Here is a 26,187-nt window from a genome sequence, read left to right as displayed (position 1 = left end):
TGACTCTGTCCATCAATTGTGTAGGCAACACAATAATGTGGTCACACTGACTTTCCAGCTGACTTGATTTTATTGAGAGTGTTTTGATTATTGACTTGAGTCTTTTCTATGAGGCTTCTCAAATGGGTTAAGCCAATTTTACCTTGGCTTGTCATCCCTTGAAGACTGATTTATCTCTTCAACTCCTTTTAGAAAATATTTCTGCTAATTTTCTTATTTTTAACTATAAACACATATCCAAACATTATATAAATTAGGCAAGACTTTTGCTTAAGTTTCTATACTTCCTTTCGATAGCCCATAAAAACAATTAAAAATAAAAATTAACTATTACATATCGCAGGGTATGTATTTAACCTAGACTTTTCCACTTTTTTCTAACTCACACTTGAATTTTGTCTTAGCTCCAAGAAAATGTGGTATGAAATAATATTAACATTGGATACTACTTATTTCAGTATTCAGTATCTGCCAGGCAACAATGCTGAAGGCCTTAAATGCATCTTCCCACAAAAATTAATCCTCAGAACTCTGGCACGTAAGTATTTTTTCCCCCTCATTTTCACATATGAAGAAACTGTGGCTCAGTGAAATAAAAAGAAGTCCCAAGGCAGAGCCAAAATTGACACTTAATCTCACCCCAAAATCCCTGTTCTTAATCATTATGTGCACTTCCTCCCCTTTGTAAAATGTACAAAACTCCCTTGGTAACGATCACTTCTAGAGCATCTTGCTAACATATATTTTCTTGCATTAACTTTCTCCAGTGGATTACAACAGTCATTTCCTTTTCTGGATTTGTGGACATAGATGTATCAGATGCTGGATGATGCTAAGAAAAGCTGGATGCAAAAATGAATGATTTCCTAATTGAAAGTCTAAATCATGATTCAGGTACGGTGAAAACCTGACATGTTAATTTTCTCCCACAGGCAAAAAACCCTCGAGAAACATAAGGAAGGTGCTGTGAAACAAGCAAGGCAACTTCTACTGAAATGATCACTAGAATATCTGTTTGTTCTAACATGCGATATTTTCACACAATGTGAAGATGACTAGACTGAGTTAAGCCCTTACAGAGAGAAATTTCTACCATCTTAGATGAGTCATTCACGGTAGCAACAGCACAGGCTCCTTAATTGTAAAATAGAGATAAAAGCACAAAATTAACCTGAGCTGAAAGATTTGCAAGAATTTCACTGGCGATAATGCATTTTTATGCATTACAAACACTACAGGAGAAAAACAAGAAATTCGGATTTTTATAACAAATTAAAAGACTATGATTTCATTGAAAACATAGGTAAATATGTTTTGTCAACTAAGGCCAAAAAAAAGAAAGAAAAGAAAGGAAGAAAGTGATACTCTTAGGGGGAGGGGGTTGTTACAGTGAATACAATGAGCAACTGCAGGCATTACTGACCCTGCTACTCAAATTGTGGTCCAGCAGCATCACCTGGAAACTTTCCAAAATGCAAATTCACAAGCCCCACCCTAGACCTACTACATCTGCATTTTAACAAGACCCACAGGTGATCCACAGGCACTATTCTTGGCTATTTGCATTGTTTGAGAGAGAAAGCAAAATATAATGACTTTAGCTATCTTATACTCCCCACATTCAATTCCAGGCCCTATCACGTGGCCTTCTGCTAGTTACTGCAGCAATCTCCCTCCCTCACAGTTCTCTTCTGCCTTGTGTATTTACTAAGAAAAGAATAATTAGATCTTAGCTTTGTTCTAACATGTGACCAGGTAGGTCATGATTGTAAGTTTTGGTTTTTGTTTATTTTGTTTTGGCTTTTCTTAAGGGCCAGCATTACATAGGGGTGGATACCGGTTTAAAAAAAAAATCCTCCCATTCACAGTTGAAACTCTCATAAATTCCTAGATGACTGATCTTAAGTCAGCCTGCAAACACCATCATTTAAATATATGTAATATATGAGTATAACATAAGTTATTATCAGCTGTTATCACTTTACCTCTAGTTAGCTGACCAGCCAGAAAATCAACTAAAGGTCGTAGAACGGAAATGGAACCGAGGGAATGCCAACAGGAGGGACGGAAATAGGATAAAAGGCTCAGTTACCATGAAAATATGGCCAATATCTAATGAATGTATATTTGTCTCCCAAATTACTCCAAAGCTAGCTTTTATTAAGATTATATAGAAATTACATTGTGGGGTCTCTACACTTCATGTATGCATTCACTTAAGAAACAAATTCTTCCTTATTAATACACTCACTAACGTACACCAATTCCACTACATAGTGCTACACAGAAACATCACAATACAACACAAAGAAATCTAGTATAAATTATTTGCATCCTTTCATTCTTTATAAGTTAAGCATGCTTGCAGATTTCTGATGACTAGGCAAGGAGGAAGGTGAAAAGAAATGGCTTAGAGTCTTGTCAAAAGCGTTATGAAAATGAATGCTTAATTGGTGGTATGACAACCACTTGTATCTGTTCAGTCCAGAGTTAGCACTGTATTTATTATTACTTCTTATAACAAAATCTAAAATGCAGTAAATGCTCTTAAGGAAATAAATAGCTTAACTATTCCTTCTCATGCTAACCACTGAATGAATTATATCTGCCTATAACCAGGCCTCTGCCTTGCTTCCCAGGAACCCTGGAAAATTTAATGGTCTCAGTCTTTCCAAGTTGAAGATAAATTTTGGGAGACTTGCACTATTTCTTTTTTGCCTTTCACAGTAGTTAAAAATAGTGGCCCCAAAAATCTACCACTCCCTAATTTAAATCATGTAGTCCTTGTCATTAAAAGCAATTACTCTGTTAAATGATCACTAGTCTCATGGCTGCAGAAGGAAATTAGAAGGACCCTCTCACGTATTGCCTAAGAGCACTGGAAAACACACGTGTGTGCCCACACACATACAATTTGTTTAAAATCTAGAAACTAATTTTATCAAAAAGAATCCAACACAAACACTAACAGCTGGAAAGATCCTTAGGGAATTGTCGTGGACTAAATGTTTGTGCACTCCCAAAATTCATATGTGGAAATCCTAACCCCAGTGTGATGGTATTGGGAGGTGGGAGGTGATTAGGTCGTGAGAGGGCAGCCCTCATGAATGGGATCAGTGCTCTTACAGGAGAGACTAGAGCAAGCTTGCTGCTTCCCTTTCCTCTCTGCCAAGTGAAGATACGAGAAGACAGACCTCTGCAAACCAGGAAGAATGCCCTCACCAGACACTGGATCTGCCAGTGGCTCGATCTTGGAATTGCCAGCCTCCAGAACTGTGAGAAATAAATTTCTGCTGTTTAAGCCGCCCAACCTATGGTGTTCTGTTACAGCAGTCCAGACGGACTACGGCAGGAATCAATCAGCCAAACCCGCCCTAACTGGGCTGAGGTCTAGGCCACCAATTATTCAGCGAAGACATCTGTCTCTCTCTCTCTCATACACACACACACACACTCACACACACATATACACACGACATCTCTCTTTCTCACACACACACACACACACACACACACACACATATACACACGACATCTCTCTTTCTCACACACACACACACACACACATTCTCCAACACACAAAATGTCAATGGACTGGGATTCAGAAAGTTAAAAAAAAGAAAACATAGAGTATAGAGCCAACAGAAGTCATACAGCACTAAATCCAGCTATTTGCGGCTCATTCACATTTTACTATTTCCTAGGTTATAAATGACTCTTAATTAAAAAGTAAAGTGAATGTCATTACTAAATAGCAATTAACTAACAGTACATCTATATGAAACATTTCTTTGATGCCATAAAACATTAAGTGCCTAAAATTTTAATATTTATCATTGTATTTTCAGCCTGAACTTTGCATTAATGCAAAAATGGTTGTTAATAATGCATAATAATCAGTAGCGTCATAAGCTTGAGAAACATTTTGCTCAACAAAATGTTTGATTTTTTTTTTAAGCCAAAGAAGAAGTATTCAGACCTGGAATGAATCATGATGTGATAGAGCCTCCGTTGTATTTAAAAGTGTAAATTCTGTTTTAAGCTTTTCCACTCTACTCGAGAAAGAGCAACGACAAAATTCCCAAATGTCAACACAGATGGAAGTTGAGAGGAACAGCAACGAAATTTAAAATGCAAACTATAACCCAAAAAAGAAGCATGCTTCCCTTCTCCTTTTTAACACCAAGATGACTATCCCCAAAGAGAGGAAAACCCCCATTTTCTGCTGTGTTTGTACACAAATAGCACAATGAATAGGAAAACATTTATTCCAACTAAGACATGATACAAAAGCCATTTATATACACATGAACACACACATAACATATATGATACAAATGTATAATACATATTTATAGCAGAGCCAGAGTTCTAATTTTAGTTGAGCCCTAGGCCTCTAGACAGTCCCTAGAATCTCCTGAAAATGTTGATATTATAATAGATGTTTCAAAATCTACCTCGGCATAAGCCAGAAGCGGCCAAGGATAAGAGAACAAGGACTTTTCCATTACACACCTCTGTTTACCAGACTTTCCCCATTAAAAACCTAAATTGCTCTCGAGAATGTCATTATTACCAAATTGAGACCCAAAAGCAGCCTCAAGAGCCTCAGCTTAGAACACTGTCTTATCTCAAATCAAAATCAAGACTAATTCATGATCACTCGGGGTGGCAATCTAGATAATTCGTTTCATTCACTTTTCAGATGCCGCCTTAAAAAGGGAATGTGCCACCTATTAAATGAACCTGAATGCCCTTTTTTTTAAATCAGCAAAAGTGAAACAGTCTCTCATCCTAGTATGAATACTGTTGCTCAAGGAAACTTTGTGGATGACTTTAAAAGTTCAGGTGGAAAGTCAAAATTCTATTCACTAAGAAAATAAAGTCTGGTTTGCAATGTAGAAAACTAAAACAGATTTGAAATAAAAATTAAAACTGTACATGTCTTCTGCATAGTAATAAAAATGAAATATTTCTGTGAACCAAAGCAATTTCAACAAATAGAAAGCATAGGCATCCCAGCGTTTGCTATGCCATAAACACAAAAAAAGACATTCCTGGGAAATCCAGACAGAATTTTAACAGGGAAGGTGAATGACGCCAGCAAGGATAGAAATTACTACTGGCCTGGCTGGAAAAGCATGTTAGGCTTGAGGCGAAAGAAGTTCTTTAAATAGGAGAATGTTCTGAAATAGAAAGCATGTTAAACAGAATTGCCCGAGGTCTGTTAGGAAATGAAAAATTACACTAACTGCATTGGGAACAGCAACCTGATAAAAGCACAATGAAGAAATTACAATCTTCTTCCTGAGTAGTATTAGACAGGAGAAAGGTTAAGCTGTATGCGAGAGAGGTTTTGCCCCCCACAGGCCACTACATGGTAGAAGAATTACTTTCAAGCGTTTCCAGGGACCCTCCAACAACTACGGTAATAAATATTTCTATATTTCTAATATTACAGAACAAGTCGGACCAGACCCCCAGTCAATATCTATTTGCAAAGCACCTCTTGAGCACAAACCTCTACTCTAAGCTCTATGGAAAACACCTGAAAGACAATAATGTGTTCCCTAAACATATTCTTCTCTTCTTAACTTCGAAACACACATCCAGCATCCCAGGGATGCTCAGTGAGTCAGCATGTACTGAGCAGCTACAGTGTGGAAAACACAACACTAAAGAGAGAAAGAAAAGAGCATTCCACAGGAAGAATGTGACTGACAGCTCTTGAGGGCGAATACTTTTATAAACAGTAATGTTTTTAACTATTATTACAAGGGTAACTATTAAGTATGCAGAGTGAGTAGGTGCAAAACAAATAAAAAGCATAAACACTGAAGAAACTACCATCTAGAGGAAATAAAAGCAAATCATGAAGAAAAGGGCATAAGATGCACATGTGTTCATGCACATACACACACCCACAACACTGTGGACAGTTTGAACAGTGACCCAGGAGCAATCCGTCCAACTCTCCTCTCTTACAAGCAGAGACCAACTCAGGAATAATGCAAGTCATAATGAGTCACTAAAGCAAGATGCTCGGGGCAACAGTTAGGAACAGCTGCTATTTGGGCTGGGTCAAAAGGAGGTTGGCACACCCCAAAAGGTCTAAGGCTATTAGAGCACAGAATAGCCACCTGATCTCAGTCACTTTATCACGAAGGACCAGATTTACCTTGGCTGACCCATGTTTTGTTTTGAGTTTGTTTTTGCTTTATGGGACAGATGTAATGCATTTAGCGTACAAAAATATGATATAAATAAGAATCACCTCAGTGAAAAGGGCAATGTGGAGGAGACACGCCAATTAACTTGGGGAAAATGTGGCTACCTAGTTAGCCCCAGTTAATTAAGCATGTGGCATAACTCCATGTTGACATTTAAGACACCATCCATTTATTTCTCTTCAAGTATGAAAAACAGTCATGGGTCAGTAATTGCTGACTCCCTCTCTTAGGCAAAATCAGAATCTCTATGGGTCTACTTTCTTCTGTCATGAACAGAGAGCTGACTGAACCTTTCCCCCTGCTCAATCTCCCCTTTCAATGTCTTCACAGGTCATATCAACTCTTTCTATAAAAGCTCTCTACCAAATAGGTAATCTAAACCTGTGCTCTCCAACATTGTGGACACTAGCCACATGTGGTTATTGAGCACTGGAAACATGGCCAGTCCCAATTAAGATGTGCTGTCAGCACATACACATCAGATTCCAGACTCAATATGACAAACAAATGTGATATCATTTTTTTAATCACATGTTGAAACAATAATATTTTGAAAACACTGGGTTAAATAAATATATATTATAAAATTCATTTTATCAGTTTCTTTTTACCTTTTTTCATGTGGCTACTAGAAAACTTCAAATTACATATGTGGCTCCTTTTTTTTTTTTTTTTTTTCAGGAAGATTAGCCCTGAACTAACTGCTGCCAATCCTCCTCTGTTCGCTGAGGAAGACTGGCCCTGAGCTAACATCTGTGCCCATTTTCCTCTACTTTATATGTGGGATGCCTACCACAGCATGGCGTGCCAAGTGGTGCCATGTCCTCACCCAGGATCCGAATCAGCGAACCCAGGGCCACCAAAGCAGAATATGCGCGCTTAACCCCTGCGCCACCAGGCCGGCCCCTATGTGGCTCATATTATATTTCTGTTGGATAGTGTTGATCTAGGTGAGACACTTAGAGTGGGGTCAGCAGGGGACATTCAGTATTTGTTCACATTTCTGGGACCCTCTCCACTGCGTGGCACTCAAGAAAATGTCCCCCTGATTCATTCAGGAAGAGATGCCCTTAACTTACCTAGGAATTGCCTCTAAAAACAGCACACAATCTCTTCCAAAATGGGCTTATCTACTATAAAGAAACATACTGATATATCAAACATAATTTATAAACTATTTTAGAGGTTTCAGTTCTTACACAATGTGGCAATTCTTACACAAGCGCATATTGCAACCGAACCATTTTTGCAACTAAACTTTCATTTAAAAGCAACAAAAGCTGTGTAAAGGTCTATAGTTTTAAGGAAGATTAATGTCTTAGCTATCAATTTCTTAAAAACGAGTCTCACAGACTTTGTCCACATTCTTCAAGACTCAGTCCTCCTTTTATGGAGAAATAACTTCCAGAATTTAAGGCAATTCAAATGAACTTCTTCCCTAACAGAACAGGGCATGCTTTCATCCTTCCCACACTGAATTTCATGCACAAATATTCACTATAACAGCATTTACTTGTGCATCTCCCCAGTTTGAGCTCCCGTCAGGTAGGAAGCCTACCTTACTCATATTTGTTCTGCTAGCACATAGAAAAATGACTGAACAAAGAGGATGTCGAAAATAGTTTGCTAAATAAGTACATTAATGAAACAGCCTGTGACTAGATGCCCTTGTATCCCCTGGAACACCAGTCAGGGGAATAATTTTCTCTATGTGGTCCCCTTTTGTATCTTGTCCTAAAGACTCATAGGCAACCACGAAACTCACAATGCAGATGTAAGAAAAAGCAACTTTGATAATGCTAAAATAAAACCCCTTTTACCTACAAGTAGAAAAATCATTGTGACCATTAAAAAATTAAATTATCTGGTTAACTATATTAGTATATATGGATCACTTATTTTCAAAAAATCAGAACATACAACAAATATTTACAAAATAAAATTTGGTCCAATACTAACTCAGTTTTAAACTGAGGCTGGGACCATGCCATGCTTTGCTAATCAAAACATTAGCTGTGAAACAGCAGCATCAGCATGACCTGGGAGCCTCTCAGAAATGCAGAGCTCAGACCCAATGCACATAAGACAACATACACATAAATTGTAGTAATAATCAGTATTACTGTGATGATGATGAGAATTTATTATCAGGAGAGTTGGCAGAAGTCTCTTTTGGGCGTTTATTATCTAACTCATCATAATGAGTAAGCACTGTGGAAGGAACAAATCCTCAAAGATTCCACTTTACTTTTGCATTAGGTGGGTAAATTTTTAGCTATCTTCTTCAAAATTTTCCAAGTTTTGCCCAATAAATGTACTAACAACTTCCATCTCTTAACATCTAACCAATTTCTTTCTGGAAATGGACACACTCTGATTTCTAATATATTAACAGCACACTGAATCCTGACACACATCCAAGTAAAGATTGAGACTGAACTAAACCCAGGCTAATTTCAACTGGATGAAAAGCAACTAATCTTAGGAAATACTGACATTACTTTAGGTAAGATTTAACAAATTCATTCGTATAAAGGAGAGTATAACACAAAACTATTTTGGAAACTTACTCATCATTTAAGTCAAGTAAACAGACAAAATGAATGAAACTTGTTTTTAAAAGAAATATTTTTTATAAAGTAGAACTGAAGAATATATAACACTGACAAATGAGTGAGTTCTCAGTATAAGTAAAAAATAGGAAAAACCTTAAAAAGTCAAATTAAAATTATAGGTTCAATCTACTATATAGATTAATATCTACACATGATTGGAATATAAATCAATAAAGTAATGCAATGACATAATAGAAAAATATGAAAATTAAAACTAAAAAAACTCAACATGAGGTATCTACTTGGGAATGAATTATTGTATATTTCACAAATTATTCTTCCCTTGCTTCCTAAAGTTTTGAGACTGTCTTATAATGATAATCAAAAGTTAAAATAAGATCTTAGAAATAAGAAACTGACAGGTTAACTAGTTCCCACTGCTTTCAACAATCTATAGTTTATGTAAAATTGTTATCATTCACATATCTCAGTGAAATCTGACTAAAAACTAATTTAATTTTGGTCAGGTGGCTCCCCAGTACAAGTCTGTCAGTTTATGATCCTAAAAAGGAATCAAATAGGGGCAGGCCCAGTGGTGTAGTGGTTAAGTTTGTGCGCTCTGCTTCAGCAGCCTGGGGTTTATGGGTTCAGATCCCAGGTGCAGACCTACCCACTGCTCATCAAGCCATGCTGTAGTGGCATCCCACATACAAAATAGAGGAAGATTGGCACGGATGTTAGCTCAGGGACAATCTGCCTCAAGCAAAAAGAGGAAGACTGGCAAGAGACGTTAGCTTAGGGCCAATCTTCCTCACTAAAAAAAAAAGAGGAATCAAATTATCCATAGGCAATAAAATGAACCTCAAACTAAACCTCAAACCTTATACAAAAATTAACTTAAAATGGGTCATAGACTTAAGGGTAAAATGTGAAACAATAAAACTTCCAGGAAAAAACATTCAAGGCAATCTTTAGACCCTAGAGTTGGGCAAAGAACTCTTATACATGACAACAAAAGCATGATCCATACAACAAAAAAAATCAATAAATTGAAGACCAAAATTAAAAAGTTCTGTTCTGTGAAAGACTCTGTTTAGAAGATGAAAAGGTAAGATACAGACTGGGAGAAAATATTTGCAAACTAAATATCTGCAAAGGACTTGTATCTGGAATATATAAAGAAGTCTCAAAATTCAAAGGTTAAAAAAAGAAAAGTCAATCCAGTTAAAAAATGGACAAAAGACATGAACAGACATTTCCCCAGAGCATATACAGATGGCAAATAACACTTTAAAAGATTTCCAATATAACTAGCTATCGGAAAAATGCAAATTAAAAACCTCCATGGTCTATCACTATATACTTATTAGAACAGCTAAAATTTAAAAAGTGACAAAACCAAATGCTGACAAGGATGCAGATAAACGGGCACCCTCATACACTTCTGGTACAGCCATTATGGAAAACAGTTTGGAAATTTCATATAAAACTAAACATACATTTGCATATGACCCAACAATCACACCTGCAGTCATTTCTCTGAGAAAAATAAAACCCACACATAAATATTCACATCTTAGCTTTATTGCACTATTTTTAAAAGCCAAAAACTAGAAACAATCTACATGTCCTTCAACAGGTGAATGGGTAAACAAACTGTGGTATATCCATACAATGAAATACTATTCAAAATACTATAAAAGGGAAAAAACTATTGATATATGTGACTTGGATAGATCTCAAAAGCATTAGACTGAGTGAAAAAAAGCCAACCTCCAAAGATTACATATTGATGATTTAATTTACATAACATTCTAAAAACGAACAAAATTATAGAGATGGAAAATAGATCTGTGCTTACCAAAGGTTAGGGATGGAGTGAGAGGGGACAGTATAATTATAAAGGAATGAGGAGTTCCTCTTTGGTGATGGAAGAGTCCTATATCTTCACTGTGGTGACATTAATATAGACTTATGATAAATTTGTAAAGAAGTATACACACACAAATAAATGCACGGTGAAACCTGAATGAGGTCTGTAGACGATGAATGTCAATTTGCTGGTTTTGATACTGCAATCTAGTTAAGCAAGATATTACCACTGGGGCAAGCTTGGCAAATTGTACAGGAGCCTTCTCTGTACTCTTTTGCAACTTCCTGCAAGTCTATAAGTATTTCAAAATAATGTTTTTAAAAAAAATTTTTCTAACACAATTTGTAATTCTCTAAATTCACTATATTTTTAAATGTCCTCTAACTTTAAACGTACTTTGAACTTGCTAGAACCAAACTTCAGTTTTTATAACACTCTTGATTCTAAGTACTTGCCACTTAGGTGCTGTCTTTGTGAGTAAAAGTTTACCTAGTTCTGCATGGATAGCACGGTTTTCAATAAAAGGCACTTTAGGGAAATGAAGCAAAAGAAGACCCGTTAGTTTTACTACACTCCTATCACCAGCAAGTATGATTTAAACAACCCAAACAGCACGGCCAACTGAAATGGTCAAGAGGACAGAAGACATCCATTTGTCAACAAAAAAAAATTGCACAAATAAGCAAACCAAAGGATCAGAGATTTATAATGCAGAAAGATAAGAGCTGCAAAACAAAAAGCACAGAAATGACCAACATGAACTACCTCTAAACATAGTCGTATAGAATGATCACAGATAATACACCCGTAACGTCTTAGGAAAGAAAAGTAGTATGACCCCAGATCATCCATCTTCTATTCTGACATCAAAGAGGAATCGCATTCTTCCACAAATTCCCCTGTGGTCCCATTGTGAAAGACAACACGTTAAAATTGCCTATGAGGATCAAAATCCTCTATTTATATGAAAAATCTGTAGTAAGTATGTTCTGAAGAACAATAGTTACACATCTTAAACTTTAAAAAGAAAAGCATAGAAAGGTATAATGCCAAAGCCCCATAAGCTTGTATGTCATTAGATAATAAAAGACAATTCATATTTTAATGATTGAGCATAAATTAATTGACATCTTCAACTTAATTCTTCTCTCTAACCTCACAAATACTACATTCTTCAAATAACTTAAAGATAAATCATTTTTTAATGAGGCCAAGAGGACATGGAAAAATTATTAGTAATTGACAAACTCATTTCCTCTCAAAACATTCTCATATTTAAAATATCTGTAAAATTAAAAAGAGAAGATAGTGGTACTCCCAAGCTGCGGGGCCAGGTGGCTAAGGAGACCAGATCGGCTCATTTTAGACCAGGGCAGCCAAAAATGTCTATATTTCCCCAGGAAAAGAATCCAAAAAAATATAGATCAGGTCCAGTAAAGTGAAAGCCGTGACCCAGATGTCTCCCAGGAGTGGAAATGTCTGGATTCGGCCCAGAAGGATTTGTACACAGACGTGATGTTGGGGAACTATGACACGGTCTCACTGGGACTTTTCATCTTTCGCCAGATGTAGTCTCCTCTGTGGAGCAAGGAAAAGAGCCTTGGGAAGCTGTGAGGCAAAAGGACATATCTCAGAAAGGCATGTGTGCAACCAAAAGCCTTGATTATTCAGGCTCACTTTCAGCTAAGGATGACCGTGGGACAGTTCTGGTCAATAATTTGTAAATTGAAAGAACTAGATGGAGTTTACAAACAATTAACATATGTTGGTTAAAATGCACATAGCAAGCTAGCACATGCTCCTGCTGGAAAGATCACATGCAGTTGTGCCCCGCCATCTTCTAAGCTAAGAACGAAGACCACGTGCTAATGAGAACGGAGGAGAAAGATAAAGAATGAGTCCCCGCCAAGGCCTAAACCTCTCACCTTCACTTTCTCTGTGAGAAACACAAACCTCTATTTCAATAACTCTCAGTTTGTGGGATTTTCTGTTAATTGAGGGTGTGCTGGGTTTTCTGTTACACAGACCTAAAGCATAACTGATTCTATTATGTTTCTGTAACAGAGGATGTATCTGTATTATGTAGTTATTCATAATTAAATATAACCTGTGACTAGTTGCTTATCATTTATGAAAATGAAAAATTAGACTGATAATATTGAGTAACAAATGATTTCACTGGTAAAGGAAACATTTAATTCTCACTTGCCCAATATTTGGAAAACTTCAAGTTACCTAGATAAGAAGTATATTTGCAGACTCAGTCTCTGATTATCATATTTTAGCTTATAGACCTAGAGATTATGTCTCATTGTAATTTATTGTTCAATGGATCTACTAAAATACACATGAATATTCCATTCTTTTGTTTTCTACATCTCATTGCAAAGTCAAATATATTGAAAATAACTGAAATCCTCAAATTTTAAAAAGAGAGGGGAAAAATAAAAGACAAGGCAAGATATAGAAGTTAAATTTTTTTTTTTATTACTTGATTATATTTTCAGACTCTACTGGATAATTCTTTCATTTTCAAACTTTTAAGCTGCTATTGTATATTTTTATTCATATTTTTGAAGTTATTCCTGTTAGAGTAGACTTGGTAGGACCATTCCTCCAACCATCCAGAGTCCAGGGAGAGGAAAGTCCCTGCCGCTGTTTGATGCCCAAGAATAGGAACACCCAGCAATTCAGATGAAAGAAGAGACAAGAATGAAAAGGGAGATCCAGAGAAGAGTGATTCTGTTTCTGCAGGCCAGCACCTACCTCTCTCAACAAAGGCAGCTTTGAGCTTATTATATCCCAGACTCATCTTGCTTTCAGCTTACGGTAAACTGGCAACTGCCTTAGCATTTCCTCTCCAAATTAAAGATCAAAGTTCAAACATATTCTTTTCCTTCTCTATTAGATTATGATTAAAATCACCACCTCTCCACTTCATTCACACAATCACTCTACTGGGAAAAAGAAGGAACCCCCTAAAGTAAAGGCACCATTAACCAGCAAAAGGAAGAGTTGTGGGGAATTTCTGGTCATGTTATTTACCTGACGGTTGATTTCAGGATACAGCAGTAAAGAAGCTGACAATAAGAAAATCTTCTGAAAATAATATTCTAGCTAATATTTGAGATGGAAAGTTAATTTGCTAATCACATCATTATCTTTAAATGACTATTATTTATTTACTGAGCATCTTTCCATATATTCCTAGTCCTCAAGACATTCCTAAAATTGGGTCCTAGCCATATTTTACATAGGAATAAATTGAGGTTTGCAGGGGTTGATTAATTTGCTCTCAAACTCAAAGTCACTTAGCCCTTACAAGAGCTCAAATTCAAGCCTTGTCTTGCTCTTGTACACTGCAATATGGTCACTCAGCAATATTTTTACATACTTTTTTTCCATTTTACATGTAAAGAAACTAAATTTAGAATCTAAATTCTTTTGATCACTTAAACATAAAAATGCATCAAGTTTTACAAGTTAGTCACCATAATGTAAACAATGTCAAATAAACTGCAATGGAACTATATGATAAATTAATGAATCTAGATTGTTTAAGAACATATGTTTAATGTGGAGTTTTACCTTCTGTCAATGTACCGGTTCCTGTTCCCCTAAACACAAAACAGAACAGAGCTGCTTTTGGATACTAAACACAAAAGAACCCTGGATCCAAAACAGTGGGGAGCACCTATTGATGAGCAGACATCGCCACAAGAAGAGAATCTACTCTTTACTAAAAAATAAACTTACTTTAGAATGAAAGGTACCTGATAGCAGCAATTCTCTCCAATGAAAACACTTTCATGTTTTCCTTTAATACCTACAAATGTATAATTGAAGTTTAATCCATGCTTTCAAATAACAGCTGCGTGATATACTTATCAGTCAAAAACCATAGCACATTTCACAGAAACGGTATTATCATCTCACTGTCTAACCGGGACCAGCTTGGTGGGAGCTGGACTGAATCCTCTAAGAAGTTACCACATAAAGAGTCATTTCTCGGGATGTGGTGCAGCAGGCGCCAGAGCCTAAATGAAACCAAAATGCTCCAAGGAGTCATTTTAAGGCACTTTGAAAACGAGAAGAGGTCAAAGCCTCTTGCCCATCACTGTAGAGAATCAAGGTGTGAGTCTGGAGTTAGCAGACATGTCGGCTGCAAAGGGCAAATGAATCTGCTGGTATAGAGGAGCAGGCCAGCTACATCTTGTAATCTTCAGGTTCCTCCCTGCCTTCTAGAATCATTGACATTTGACTTTCTTCAGAGCCCACAACTTGGCCAGGCGCTGAGAAAAAAGTACACCATTCAGCTATGAAAACTTCTGTGCTATGAGAATCAATTTTTGGTGTGGTTGCTGATACACCAAATCTAAACTACTTTCCAGCTCTGATTAGAAACCAATGTAAAAGCTATTTTGATTTATAATGGAACAGAGACCTCACTCTAATTGTAATACTTAACACACTCAGGATCACAAAAACCTCTCCTCCCATTCTTGGGCACAGAATCTGACCTTAGGCTCTCCCAAACTGAAAATTCCTTCAGTGATTAAACCTTAGTCTCTGTGGAGTATGGAAGTCTCTAACTACTAACAATTTCCTTGGTTTTCTCTGGTTATCTTCAGCTCTTTACTTGAACATATATTCCCATTCTCATAACTCCTGGTAACTACTGCTTCTTCTCTGTCTATGCATCCAAGCGTGCCCAACACTTTCAGCTTAAGGTGAGTTGACCTGAAACTCACTGGCATAGAAAAGAGAAAAACAGAGTCAGCAGACATTCACTCAGTCATTTGCTGATTCAAATACTATACTGTTTCCTATAAACCAGGTGTGGTTCCACAGACTGAGAATACAACAGTGAGCAAACAATATGGGCAAAGGGTCCATCTACTGGAGCAAATCATCGAGGGGGGCACACAAAAGAGCAGGAAGACAATACCTTACAGTAGATGATGACTCTCAGGATAGGGGTGTTCAAAGTGGTAGACAAGAGGTGGGAAGAAGGTTTAAGGATGGGGAGAAGTCAGGGAAGGCACATAACATCTAAGGTGTGTCTTGAAGCACGTGTAGAAATTCACAAGATAGAAGCAAAGTACACATCAAGCAGAAGAAAGAGCACGTACAAAAGCATAGCTGGACCCACAGCTAGACCAAAACATGTAGCATCCAAGACAGGAAAACATTCTGGCACTCTTCAAATTGATATTCTTTAACATGTGGTAAAACCTATTTTATGGGGTGGAGAAAAATTATTTTCTATTAATAAAAATTAAACGCAGAAAAGGGCTCACTTAATCACTTCTACTAAGCTAAGAGTCACTCTTCTGATAAAGATCAGAAAATGTTTATAGTTCTTGATCTCTCTTGCCTTTTAGTCAGTGATTCTCCTAGACTCCTAACTTCTTAGCCTACACAACATAAGAAATGAAAATCTTCAGTATTTCAGAAAGGAGTACGAGTGTAAAACAGATATCATGATTTCAATTTATTCTAGCGATATTTTAGTGTATAGAATAGCCCCCAGACATTCCAGCTGCCTCTCTACCCTTAGGCCCTCCCTGGCTGGATGGTACAGAGTGAGAAGGAGAGTCCAAAGATGAGGCTAAAAGACAGACAGGGACCGGATCATGCTGAGGCTGGTTTTGTAAACCAAGTGAGAGATGCTAGCAACTTGAGCAGAATGATAGCAGCAGGATACAGAGTGACACACACGTGAAAAACTACTAATGACTGGAGTTGGAGGTAAGAGGAAAGGAGGGGTGGGGTAATTATGGATAAGTTTAGGCTTGAGCAGTTGGTAAATGAGGATACCACATTGAAATAAGGTATAAAGGGACAATCAGGTTTGGGATGAAAAAACGTAAGTTCGGTTTTATGCGTGTTAAATTTTGTACTTATAGGACATCAAAATGAAGATATTTATAAATAGGACTAAGACCAGGAGAGAGATTTGGGGTGAAGTTAGATGTGGGCAGCCTCAGCACATAGATGGAATCCATGGGACGGATAAGAATGCCTAGGGAAAGTATACAGAGTAGAAACACACAAACATACCTAGGGAAGAGCCTTCAGAATCTCAGATATTAAATGGTCAGAAAGAGGTTGAGGAGAAACAGCCAGAAATCATGGAAGAAAAGCAAGAGCTACAGTATCATGGCTTCAGAGATCCAAGAAGTAGTCCAAAATGTCCAATGCTAGAGATAAAGAGGAGGAAAGAAATATCCAGGATGTTACCAAGAAGTCATTGTGAACTTCTTGAGAACAGTTTTAGCAAAGAAAGAGTAATCCCAGTGGGAACTAGCTATGTGCACTTAAGCGAGTCACTTGACCAAATTTCAGGTTCTTCACCTTTAAAACAGGAAAAATAAAAATGCCCACCTTTTCTGCTTCCCAGTTTCGTTATGAGGATTAAATAGCATAATATATCTAAAAGTACTATATAAATTTTAAACAGAGGGTATAGACAAGTGTTATTGCAACTGTGTCGTTCTTCATGCTGTTCACAAATGTCAGTTCTCTCTTCCACCCACACGGTTTAGAAGTCACGTTTGACTTGCAGTGGCCAACATAACGTCTCAGCAGAAGTGGCTCATCACTAGGCTAAAGCTGTAAAAAACAGTGCATAGCTCAACACGCTCTCTGTTCCTTGCCACTGACACTGTAGAAGCATGTTACCAAACGAAGCTTTCATTAGCCTAGATCCTTGAGTGACTGCCATGACAGCCTGACTCACATTGGCATGAAATATCGGGACAATTCAACGTTCCTGTTTTAAAACACTCAGATACCGGAATTACAATCACAGAGACTAAGTGCAGTATAAATAACAAGTGAAAAAAGCAGGAGAGCCAAGGGGTATCTCAGGAGGTAATCAACAAGACTTCACAGGGGCTGTCGCACATAGTAATGTATAAATTTTTATTTTATGGCACAGAATAATTTACTGACCCTCACACTTGATTCAATAGTCTTACAGTTACAGAAAGGGTAACCAAGAACAACAAAATGTACAGAGAATTTCTAATGAATTTCTAATGAATATGTGTTGGCTGGCGAAGGATAAGACAACCCATCAACGAGAAGAAACTGACTCCTCCATCATCATTCTTATACACTGTTGTTCGTACCCTCAATTTTCTTCACTCCTTAGGAAGCATACTTTGCACCTAAATGTCTGACTGGTTGTATATTTGTGTTAGGCCAAGGACACGCTGTCCAAGTGGGTTATTAGAAATAAACAGAAAATAGGAAAATAAACCAGGACCAAACTTTATGAAAGAGGAAATTTTTATTTTTCAAATGTGAACAGTAAAAGTTACTGCTGCCAAGTGCCAAATTACTATTTGACATGCGTAAATGGAACATGTGTGCTGGAAAATGGCAATTACTCAGAACCAAGGCCACAAGCAGAATCCAGGTCAGAGCAACGCACAAGGGCCCATTGAGCCAGCCTTCTCACCGAGAACACTGGACTGTCCCCATTTCTTTATTCTAGCCTTTGTCCCTCTCATTAGTTTTGACAAACCATGAAAGAGGATCATAAACGCTTCAATCTCAGTGGAGCTGAAGTGAATTACATGAAAGAAACATTTAACAAGGGATGTTTATCTGCTTGTGATCATTTTTTAAAAAGGAGGAGGAGAAATGCAGACAAAACATTTCCACAACTCTTCTTTTAAAACGTCTTAAGCGCCATTCTACAAAGCATACAAGTAAATTAGTGTCATCATTAATAAGCACATCAAACAAGTCTGACCATCATCTCTTGCTCTGAACTTTTTTAATTCTAAATCAAATTCCACCTTGAACTCTGAAGATTACTCACTAAGTTCCTTTGAAAGCATATATTGTAAAAGTGAAAGCAATTTCACAGCGCTGCTCTCAAATGGTTTATAGAAGGGCCCAATCATCTGACTAAGGGAGCAATGGCTCAAGGTGACCACTCTGAGGAGGGCCCATTCATTAGGCTACACAAGCTCCGGAATGAGATGCTGTACTGGACTTTGTGTCCCTCACTTTTCCTTCACAGGGAAATCCTTAACAAACAGTTGCTGAATTGAATACAATTAGTAAGTCACAGTGCCAGGTTATGAACCTAAGATTTTTTTTTTTTTTCAAACTCCAGTCAACCCTGCTTCATTACCCCCAATCCTACTTCCTGTCAGTAGACGTTTTCTGCTACTAAAATGTCACTGTATATTCTGTTGCCACGGTAGGTTTCATTCTCAAGTGACTTGGCTAAAAGGGCAGAAAGCATTAAACCACAGTGTACTTAGCTCACAAATGTAACTGCTGCAACTAGGATAACAACTATTTTAATCTTAAAAACTATACCTTTTAAGTTGAGCTGACTGCTAGTTATTATCCCAGCAACGTAATTGTGGTAAACCAATTTACTACAGCAAGAGAGGGCACAAACTAAAGCTAAAGCATCCTAAATCGGCCTCTAGAAGTTCGGCTTTCCTGCCTTTCTCCCTCTTGGGTGGCAGTGACGAACACCGACGAAGAGTGCTGTACATCTGGCCCGAGAAAGAGAAAAAAAGTGACCAGGACAGGCTTAATCTTCCCTGAGAGGGAGAATATTAACAAGGAAAGAACAAAAGCAGCCTGAAAGAATCCTGTTGGATATAATACCACAGTATTTGCTATGAAATAGAGAATTTCGAAGGCGCAGCACACACGCGGGCGGCCCCGCCCTCAGCATCAGCACCCGAGGAACCGGGCGCCCGAGCACGCGCGCAATGGCGCAAACCGCTGCTTCCAGGGAGGGGAGGGGAGGGAAGACGAGGGGAGGGGAGGGGAGGGGAGACGAAGGGAGGGGAGGGGAGGGGAGGGGATACGGAGGAAGTTTACTCCGCGCTTCGGGTCCCTAGTCCCGGGACAGAGCTGCCCCCTGCACCTCCGAACGTTCTGGACCCGCTGGCAGGAGCCAACCCGACGCCCACCCTCGCAGGCTGCTTCCCTCCCAGCGCGGGGGCGGGGCCGGCGCGGGGCGGGGCCTCGAGGGGCGGGGCCTGCGCCGGGAGGCGGGCCGTCGGGCTCTGCGCCGCGGGGGCCGGGGCGAGCGCGGCCGGGCGGTACCTGCGCTGGAAGTCCGGGGCGTAGGGCTTCAGGTACGGGTCGACCTCCAGAAGGCGGCCCAGGTCGGGCACGTCCGCCAGGGCCGCCGCCAGCGCCGCGTCGGAGCCGTCGGCCCGAGCCGCCGGCGCCGCCATCTTCGGCCGCAGCCCGAGTAGCCGAGGCCCGAGCCGCTCGAGCGGGAACGAGCTCCGCGGAGTGGCCGGCGCGAGGGCGGAGCCGAGGACGCCGAGGCGAGCGGCTGCGGCCCGGGGCCCTTTATAGCGGCGAGCGCGGCGCTGCCCTGCCCCCGCGGCGGGGAGGAGCGGCCGGCGGAGGAGGCGGCGCCCGCCCGCCGCGCGCACCTGGGCCCGGCCGCCCCCCTCCCGGCGCGGCCGCCTGCCCTCCCCGAGCCGGCCGGCGCCCCTCCGCTCGTCCGCCTGCGGCGCCTCCCGCGGCGGCAGCCCCTTCGAGTGGCTGAGCTGGCTTTCTTGGGAGGGACCTTTCTTCTAGAAGTTCCGCGAATTTGTTGCTGTTAGGGCGGTGTTTCCGACGGATCGAGTAAACTCCCAGTGAGGGCAACAGTCTAGTGTGACTGTAGCGATACCGTTGAGAATGTGAGGACCGCTCCCCAGCCCACACTGGTCCGGGCTTCCCTGTCTCGGGAATTTAACCCGAAGCGGCAGGAGTCGTCCCGCGGGTTCTCTAGTGTCCTGGTTCTGTTCTCTGGGTTACCAAAGGCGGAGAATTGAAACCGTGGCAGGAAATTTCCCATACCTCAAAATAAAGAAAAAAGACCTTTTTGCCTTGGTTTATCATTGTCACAAGCTTTTCAACGATTAAACTGTCCCTGATGAGACAAACGGTATAGGGAAGAGCATTAAGTCGAAATTTGTGCCACTTACGAAGGAAGTGATAACGCAAGAAATCTCCCTCCCTCTTGGCTTAAGAATGGGGCCTCTGTGTAGTCTCCCCCGCCTGGAAACTTCCTCATCTTCTTTCATTCCCATTAACTGGCTTCGAGCTCAACGATCCTTTTTTTCAGTATATAGAATTGTACACGGAGAGAATTGGGTCCACCAACCAGGGAGTTTCCAAGCTGCCTTGTACCTAGAAACGAGAGGCTTGAGGTGTCTGTCCCAGTTAAGACCGGGGTGTGGAGAATCCTAGGGGCTGTGAGGAAGGAAGAGTGTTGATCAGCATTGTGCTTGAATTTTAAAACATTCAAAACATTTTTTGTGAAAGGGTTCATAAAAACTTGATGAAAGATGTCTAGTAACAAAGGATCGCAAAGTGAAAGAGTGCAAGACTTTGGACAATCTCCAGAAAGGCGTATCTTACTTTCCATGCAAACGTATGTAAAATATGAAACAATGCCTGAAACTCAGAAGCATGATACCCAGTAGACCCACAGATCTGTATCTCCAACCCTAAACGTTTCTCGGAAATCCGGGTTCGTGTGGCTACCTGCCTCCCGAAATCTCCATTTCCCTGTCTGAGAAACCTAAACCCAGCTTCTCCAAAACATACCGAGTCAGTCTTCTCGTCCCTTCTGCTGTCACTCACGCAGGCAGCCTTCCTTTACCGGTTGGACTAACATATCTAACTGTTTTGTGCTCTTCTCCTCTTTCTCACCTCTAATCCCTCTCTGGTGTTTCTCAAGCTTTCATGTGTATATGATTCACTTGGGGATCTTGTTAAAAGTACAGACTCATTCAGTTCTGGGGTAGTGCCTCATGGTCTGCAATTTTAACAAGCTCCAAGGTGCTGCGTGCTGCTGCTGGTCGGGGCACGATGTGAATAGTAAAGCTCTACACAGGAATAAATCATACAGCTTCAATGACATGCCGCTTCAGTTAGAGTTAAATAAAAACTCCTTATCATTCCCTAACAAGGCTTGGTTAATCTGGTCCCTGACTGCCTTTCCACCTCTTTTCTCATCTCATCTGGCTTTGCTGTTATCTAGTCACATTCATTTTCCTGGAACTCGCTGAGGACTCAGTAGCCTCTGAGACTCTGTTTGCCCTTGTCTTTGTTGAGAATTTCTTCCCTGGGCTCTGCATGGTTGGTTCCTTCCCAGCATCAGTTGAGTTCTCAACATAAATGTCAACTCATCTCTGAGAAGCCTGATTCCACTATCTAAATATGGTAGATTCCTCAATATCCTCTATTATAGCACTTTCTCTCCTTAACAAAATTTGGGTGTTTCTTTTTCTCTTTTATTTATTGATCTCCTCCTTTAGAACGTAAACTCCAAGAGAGCAGGGACTTGTTCACTGTTGAACAAGTGCTTAATGTCTCAGGTACCAGCCAGTTTCGTAGATTCTGGGGATAAGTGATGAACAAGACAAGTCCCAATTGTCATAAAGTTCACATTGCAGGGGAGGCAAATTACCACCTGAAGATATAGCAAATGCAAAAAGCTCCACAAATAATAATAATAAAAGTACTATAAAGAATTAAAATTAAGCAGATATGTCTATTTTAGTTCTGTGGTAAAGGAGGGCCACTCAGAACTGAGATTTAAGTTGAAGTGTAATGACAAGAAGGAACAAGCCATAAGAGGAAAAGCATTCCAAGTAAAGAGTGTGTGCAATGGGGGAATGAGTCGATTTAGTCACAGAAAAGGAAAGAAATCTAGTGTACCTGGTGTGTAGTGAGAAGGAGGAGAATACCAGGAAGTAAGGTGCGAGAGCTAGGCAGACGTTTGATCATGTAGGCCCTCAATTCAAGTGTGATAGGGTGCTATTGGAGGGTTTTGAGCAGCAAACTGATACAATCTGGTTTACGTTTTTAAAATATTCTCTCTGTGGCAAATGGATTATAGGGATACAAGTATGGAAACAGAGAGACCATTAGGAGGACTTTACAATGCCTATATAAGAAATAATGGCTTGGTCTAGGGTAGTAGATGAAAAGATGAAAAAAAGCAGATTTAGGATGTATGATATAATGAATGCCTAAACTATTTTAGGGGAGGAAGAGCATTTCCTCTACCCACTGGGTCCTTCTGGCTGGGCTACAAATTAAGTTGACATGAGACAGAATAACAGGAGAAAAATCAAACAAAGCTTTATAGCATGTATACATGGGAGAGACCCGGGAAAACTGAGCAACTCACCAAAATGGCGGAGGCTCTCGTCTTAAATACCGTCTTCAGCTAAAGACAAAGAAGGATGTTGGGGGCCATCGTTTGGAGCTTCAATGGGGAGGAAGGCAATTCACACGGAAATAGAAAAGCAAATGTTTGGTAAATAGAAATTTGATAAGGGTGGGCTTAGCAAGGATCCTCCCAGTGTACCAGATACCCAGAGTTATCTATGGTGATGGCCTGTCCTGGGGATAGGCCTTTATTTTAAATTTCTTTTAGGCAGTTAGGGAGAAGGTCAAAGTTTCTTTCAGAGTCTTTTCTTCTTAGAAATAATCAAGGCAAGGCAAAGAGACACATTTTGGGGTGGCCAATTGTGATCCCCCACACTATTATGAAGTCATTTAGTGTTTGCATCAGTTTCCTAGGGCTTCTGCAACAAAGTGCCGCAAACCAGTGTCTTGAACTAACAACAATTTATTTCACAGTTCTGGAGGCTAAAAGTGTAAAATTGAGGTGTCATTAGAGTTGCTTCCTTGTGCGGGCTCTAAAGAAGAATCTGTTCCGTGGTGCTCTCTTAGCTTCGGGTGAAGGCCAGGAATCTTCAGCATTTCTTGGCTTATAGAGACTTAACTCCAATCTCTGCTTCCATCTTCACATGGCATTTCCCCTGTATCTCTGTCTCTTCACATGATGTTCTTTTCAAAAGGTCACCAGTCATGCAGGATTAGGGGCCTACCACACTCCAGTATGACCTCATCCCAACTAATCTGCAATAACCCGATTTCCAAATAAGGATGCACCGTGAGGTGCTGGGGTTCCCTGAGGTACTTCAGCACATCTTTTTTGAGGTGACACAATTCTACCCACAACAGTATTGGAACACTAAAACAGGAAATAGTTCAAGGATAGAATTCATAAGATGTGGCAACTGGTTGGACGTGGAAGTAAAAGGAGGAGTTAAAGAGCTTTTTGAGACTGGGTGAATTCTATCGTTAGTGAAAATAAGGAAGTCCTTGGAGGAGGGAAAGTTGAATTCAAGGCGCCAACTCCCAGAATCCAAGTGGAAGTGTGTAGTTGCAAATGAAATTTTGGTGCTTAATAGTTTAGAAAGGGAGGTAGCAATCAGAGAGTCATCCTTTTGTGGTTAATAGTTAATTGTGGCAAACAGTAGATTCTCAAATAGTTTGCAACTGCGCTTCATTTTGCTGCTCAAGTCTCCTAGCTGAGAAATTCTAGTCTGCCTTCCTGTATCACATCGTTTATGTATTCTCACCAGCCAAAATATTTTGTCAAGGTTGACTTCTCAGTAGTTTGTATCATAAAACCAAAAGGTGATTGATAATATGCTGCAACATGGATTAACCTTAAAACATTATGCTAAATGAAAGAAGCTGTTCACCAAAGACTGCATATTCTGTGATTCCGTTTATAGGAAATGTCCAGAATAGGTCAATCTACAGAGACAGAAAGCAGAGTACTGGTTTCCCAGGGCTGAAAGGAATGAAGAGTGACTTCCTGCGAGTGTGGGGTTTCTTTGGGGGGTGATGAAATTTTTCTAAAATTGATTGTGGTCATGGTTGCATAGCTCTGGGATAGACTAAAAACTACTGAATTGTGTGCTTTAAATAAGTGTATGGTGTGAGAATTATAGCTCAATAAAGCTGTTTTTAAAATACCAAAAAACGATTGTTTAAGTATAAATAATATTAAATATACTCTTTATATATCCCCCCAGTTTAAAACCACTAGAAAGAAAAAACAAAAAACCCAGAGAGTTGCGACTCAACTCTAGAAAGAGAAGCAGAGTAGAAGTAACTTTTCAGTAAAAACCAGGAGAGGTGATAAAGGAGAACATGATTGCTGAGAAGACAAAGAAGAAATTTCGGGAAGAAAAGAGTGATGATAACTCTTCTATCTTTAATAATGTCGCTCAGGACCGAGGTTCTTTCATTCTTTCGTTTCCTCATTATGTAGGCTTTGACCCCGAGTTTGTCTCCTCATGGTCGTAAAGTTCCTACCACAGCTCTAAGCCTCACTCCTTCATAAGGCCACATCTAAAGGAAAGAAAAATGAGTGTTTATCTTGTGCATCATTGCCTACGGGAAAACTTTTTTTTATATCTGTTTCCCTTATGTCTTTCCCTTATATCTGTTTGGCTAGAACTGGGTCTCATACCCACCCCTAACGCTGACATAGAGGAATGTGACGACCATGATTGGTTTAAATTACTTGTTATGCACTGCCTGAATTGGATCCACATTCCCTTACTGCGTTGCTGCCCAACATCTGGGTAAAATGGTGATTCAGTTTACGTGGAAGAAGAGGGACGGATAATCAACATGTCTGCCACATCTTCCTTTGCTATCCATCCTAGATCCCACCGCCCCTGAAACTTACCAGTTATTAACTATCGTCTCCTTGTGATTGATTTTATCATACTTACATGGCAAAACCCCAACCTAGACTCAATTAATTAATTTCCCTTCTCCATTCATACATCCAGACTGCTGGGAATACCAAAAAAAATCACAACTATGGAAACTTTGAGGAACTATGAGGAAGAGGAAACTTTTTCTTTGAACAAAGGTGCTTCCCCCTTATCAAGCTATGATTCCTCAGGAGTGTGTCCACTGAGAGAAGGCACTTCTTTCTAATCCACAGAAAGGTACAGTGTAAGTGAGTGGTAGCCCACCCTTAATTCTCTTTTTCTCTCCTTTGACCATAACACTTCTCTTTCTTTGTTGCCAAGGTCTTGAGAGATTACCCCATTCACTATTTAACACACTGTGCACTGGCTTATATTCCTACTATATTGAAAGTCCTCTTTCCAAAACACTCAAAACTTCCTAGTTGTTAAACTGAAGGGGCAGTTTTTAGTTCTTGTCCTATTTAATCTCTGAAGATTTGGAACTGCCAATCATATGTTAGCTATTAAGAAAGAAAAGGACAGAAAATTGTGACAGAATTTGAGATAATAATGGTGTGTGGCCACTGTGAGATATGGGAAAGAAAATTACTCAAAGCCAAGAAGATTTCTGAACAATGGTAACAGAACAGCTGAGGCTGGACATCCTATACCTGAAATAGTGCCATGTGGCCCAACCATTAGTTTCTGTGCAACATTGCTTAATAGGTTGAGTGTGTGAGTTCAAAAAATAAATATTTGAATGAAGTTAGGGTTGGAAATTTTGACAGGGTGAGTAGAACAGGTCAGCAGGGCTGAGAAACTCGTGCTGGTGACCGTGTCACGCAAATGCTTAGCCATGGAATTCAGTCAGTAAGGGGGTTAAAACAATAAGAGAATTAGAAGATCTTTGTTTAGCAAGGATGAGAAAAGTGGTTGGCAAAAGGGAAGTTGTTTGTGGTCAATGA

At 39.7% G+C, this 26,187-nt stretch overlaps 1 protein-coding gene across 1 annotated transcript in view; it reads right to left on the bottom strand.

The window, feature by feature from the left end:
* GBE1 (1,4-alpha-glucan branching enzyme 1) overlaps positions 1 to 19,964 on the bottom strand; it is a 245,737-nt gene extending 225,773 nt beyond the window's left edge. The window contains 1 exon segment of the mRNA NM_001081940.3: positions 19,749 to 19,964. Coding sequence (NP_001075409.1) covers positions 19,749 to 19,882 — 134 coding nt within the window. The 5' untranslated portion in view covers positions 19,883 to 19,964.
* Between the last annotated feature and the right edge of the window lie 6,223 nt (positions 19,965 to 26,187).

The sequence above is a fragment of the Equus caballus genome, chromosome 26, assembly GCF_041296265.1.
Source record: "Equus caballus isolate H_3958 breed thoroughbred chromosome 26, TB-T2T, whole genome shotgun sequence".
NCBI classification, from domain to species: Eukaryota; Metazoa; Chordata; class Mammalia; order Perissodactyla; family Equidae; genus Equus; species Equus caballus.
Note: the sequence above shows the minus strand (reverse complement) of the source record. Positions and strands in the feature narration are given on the sequence as shown.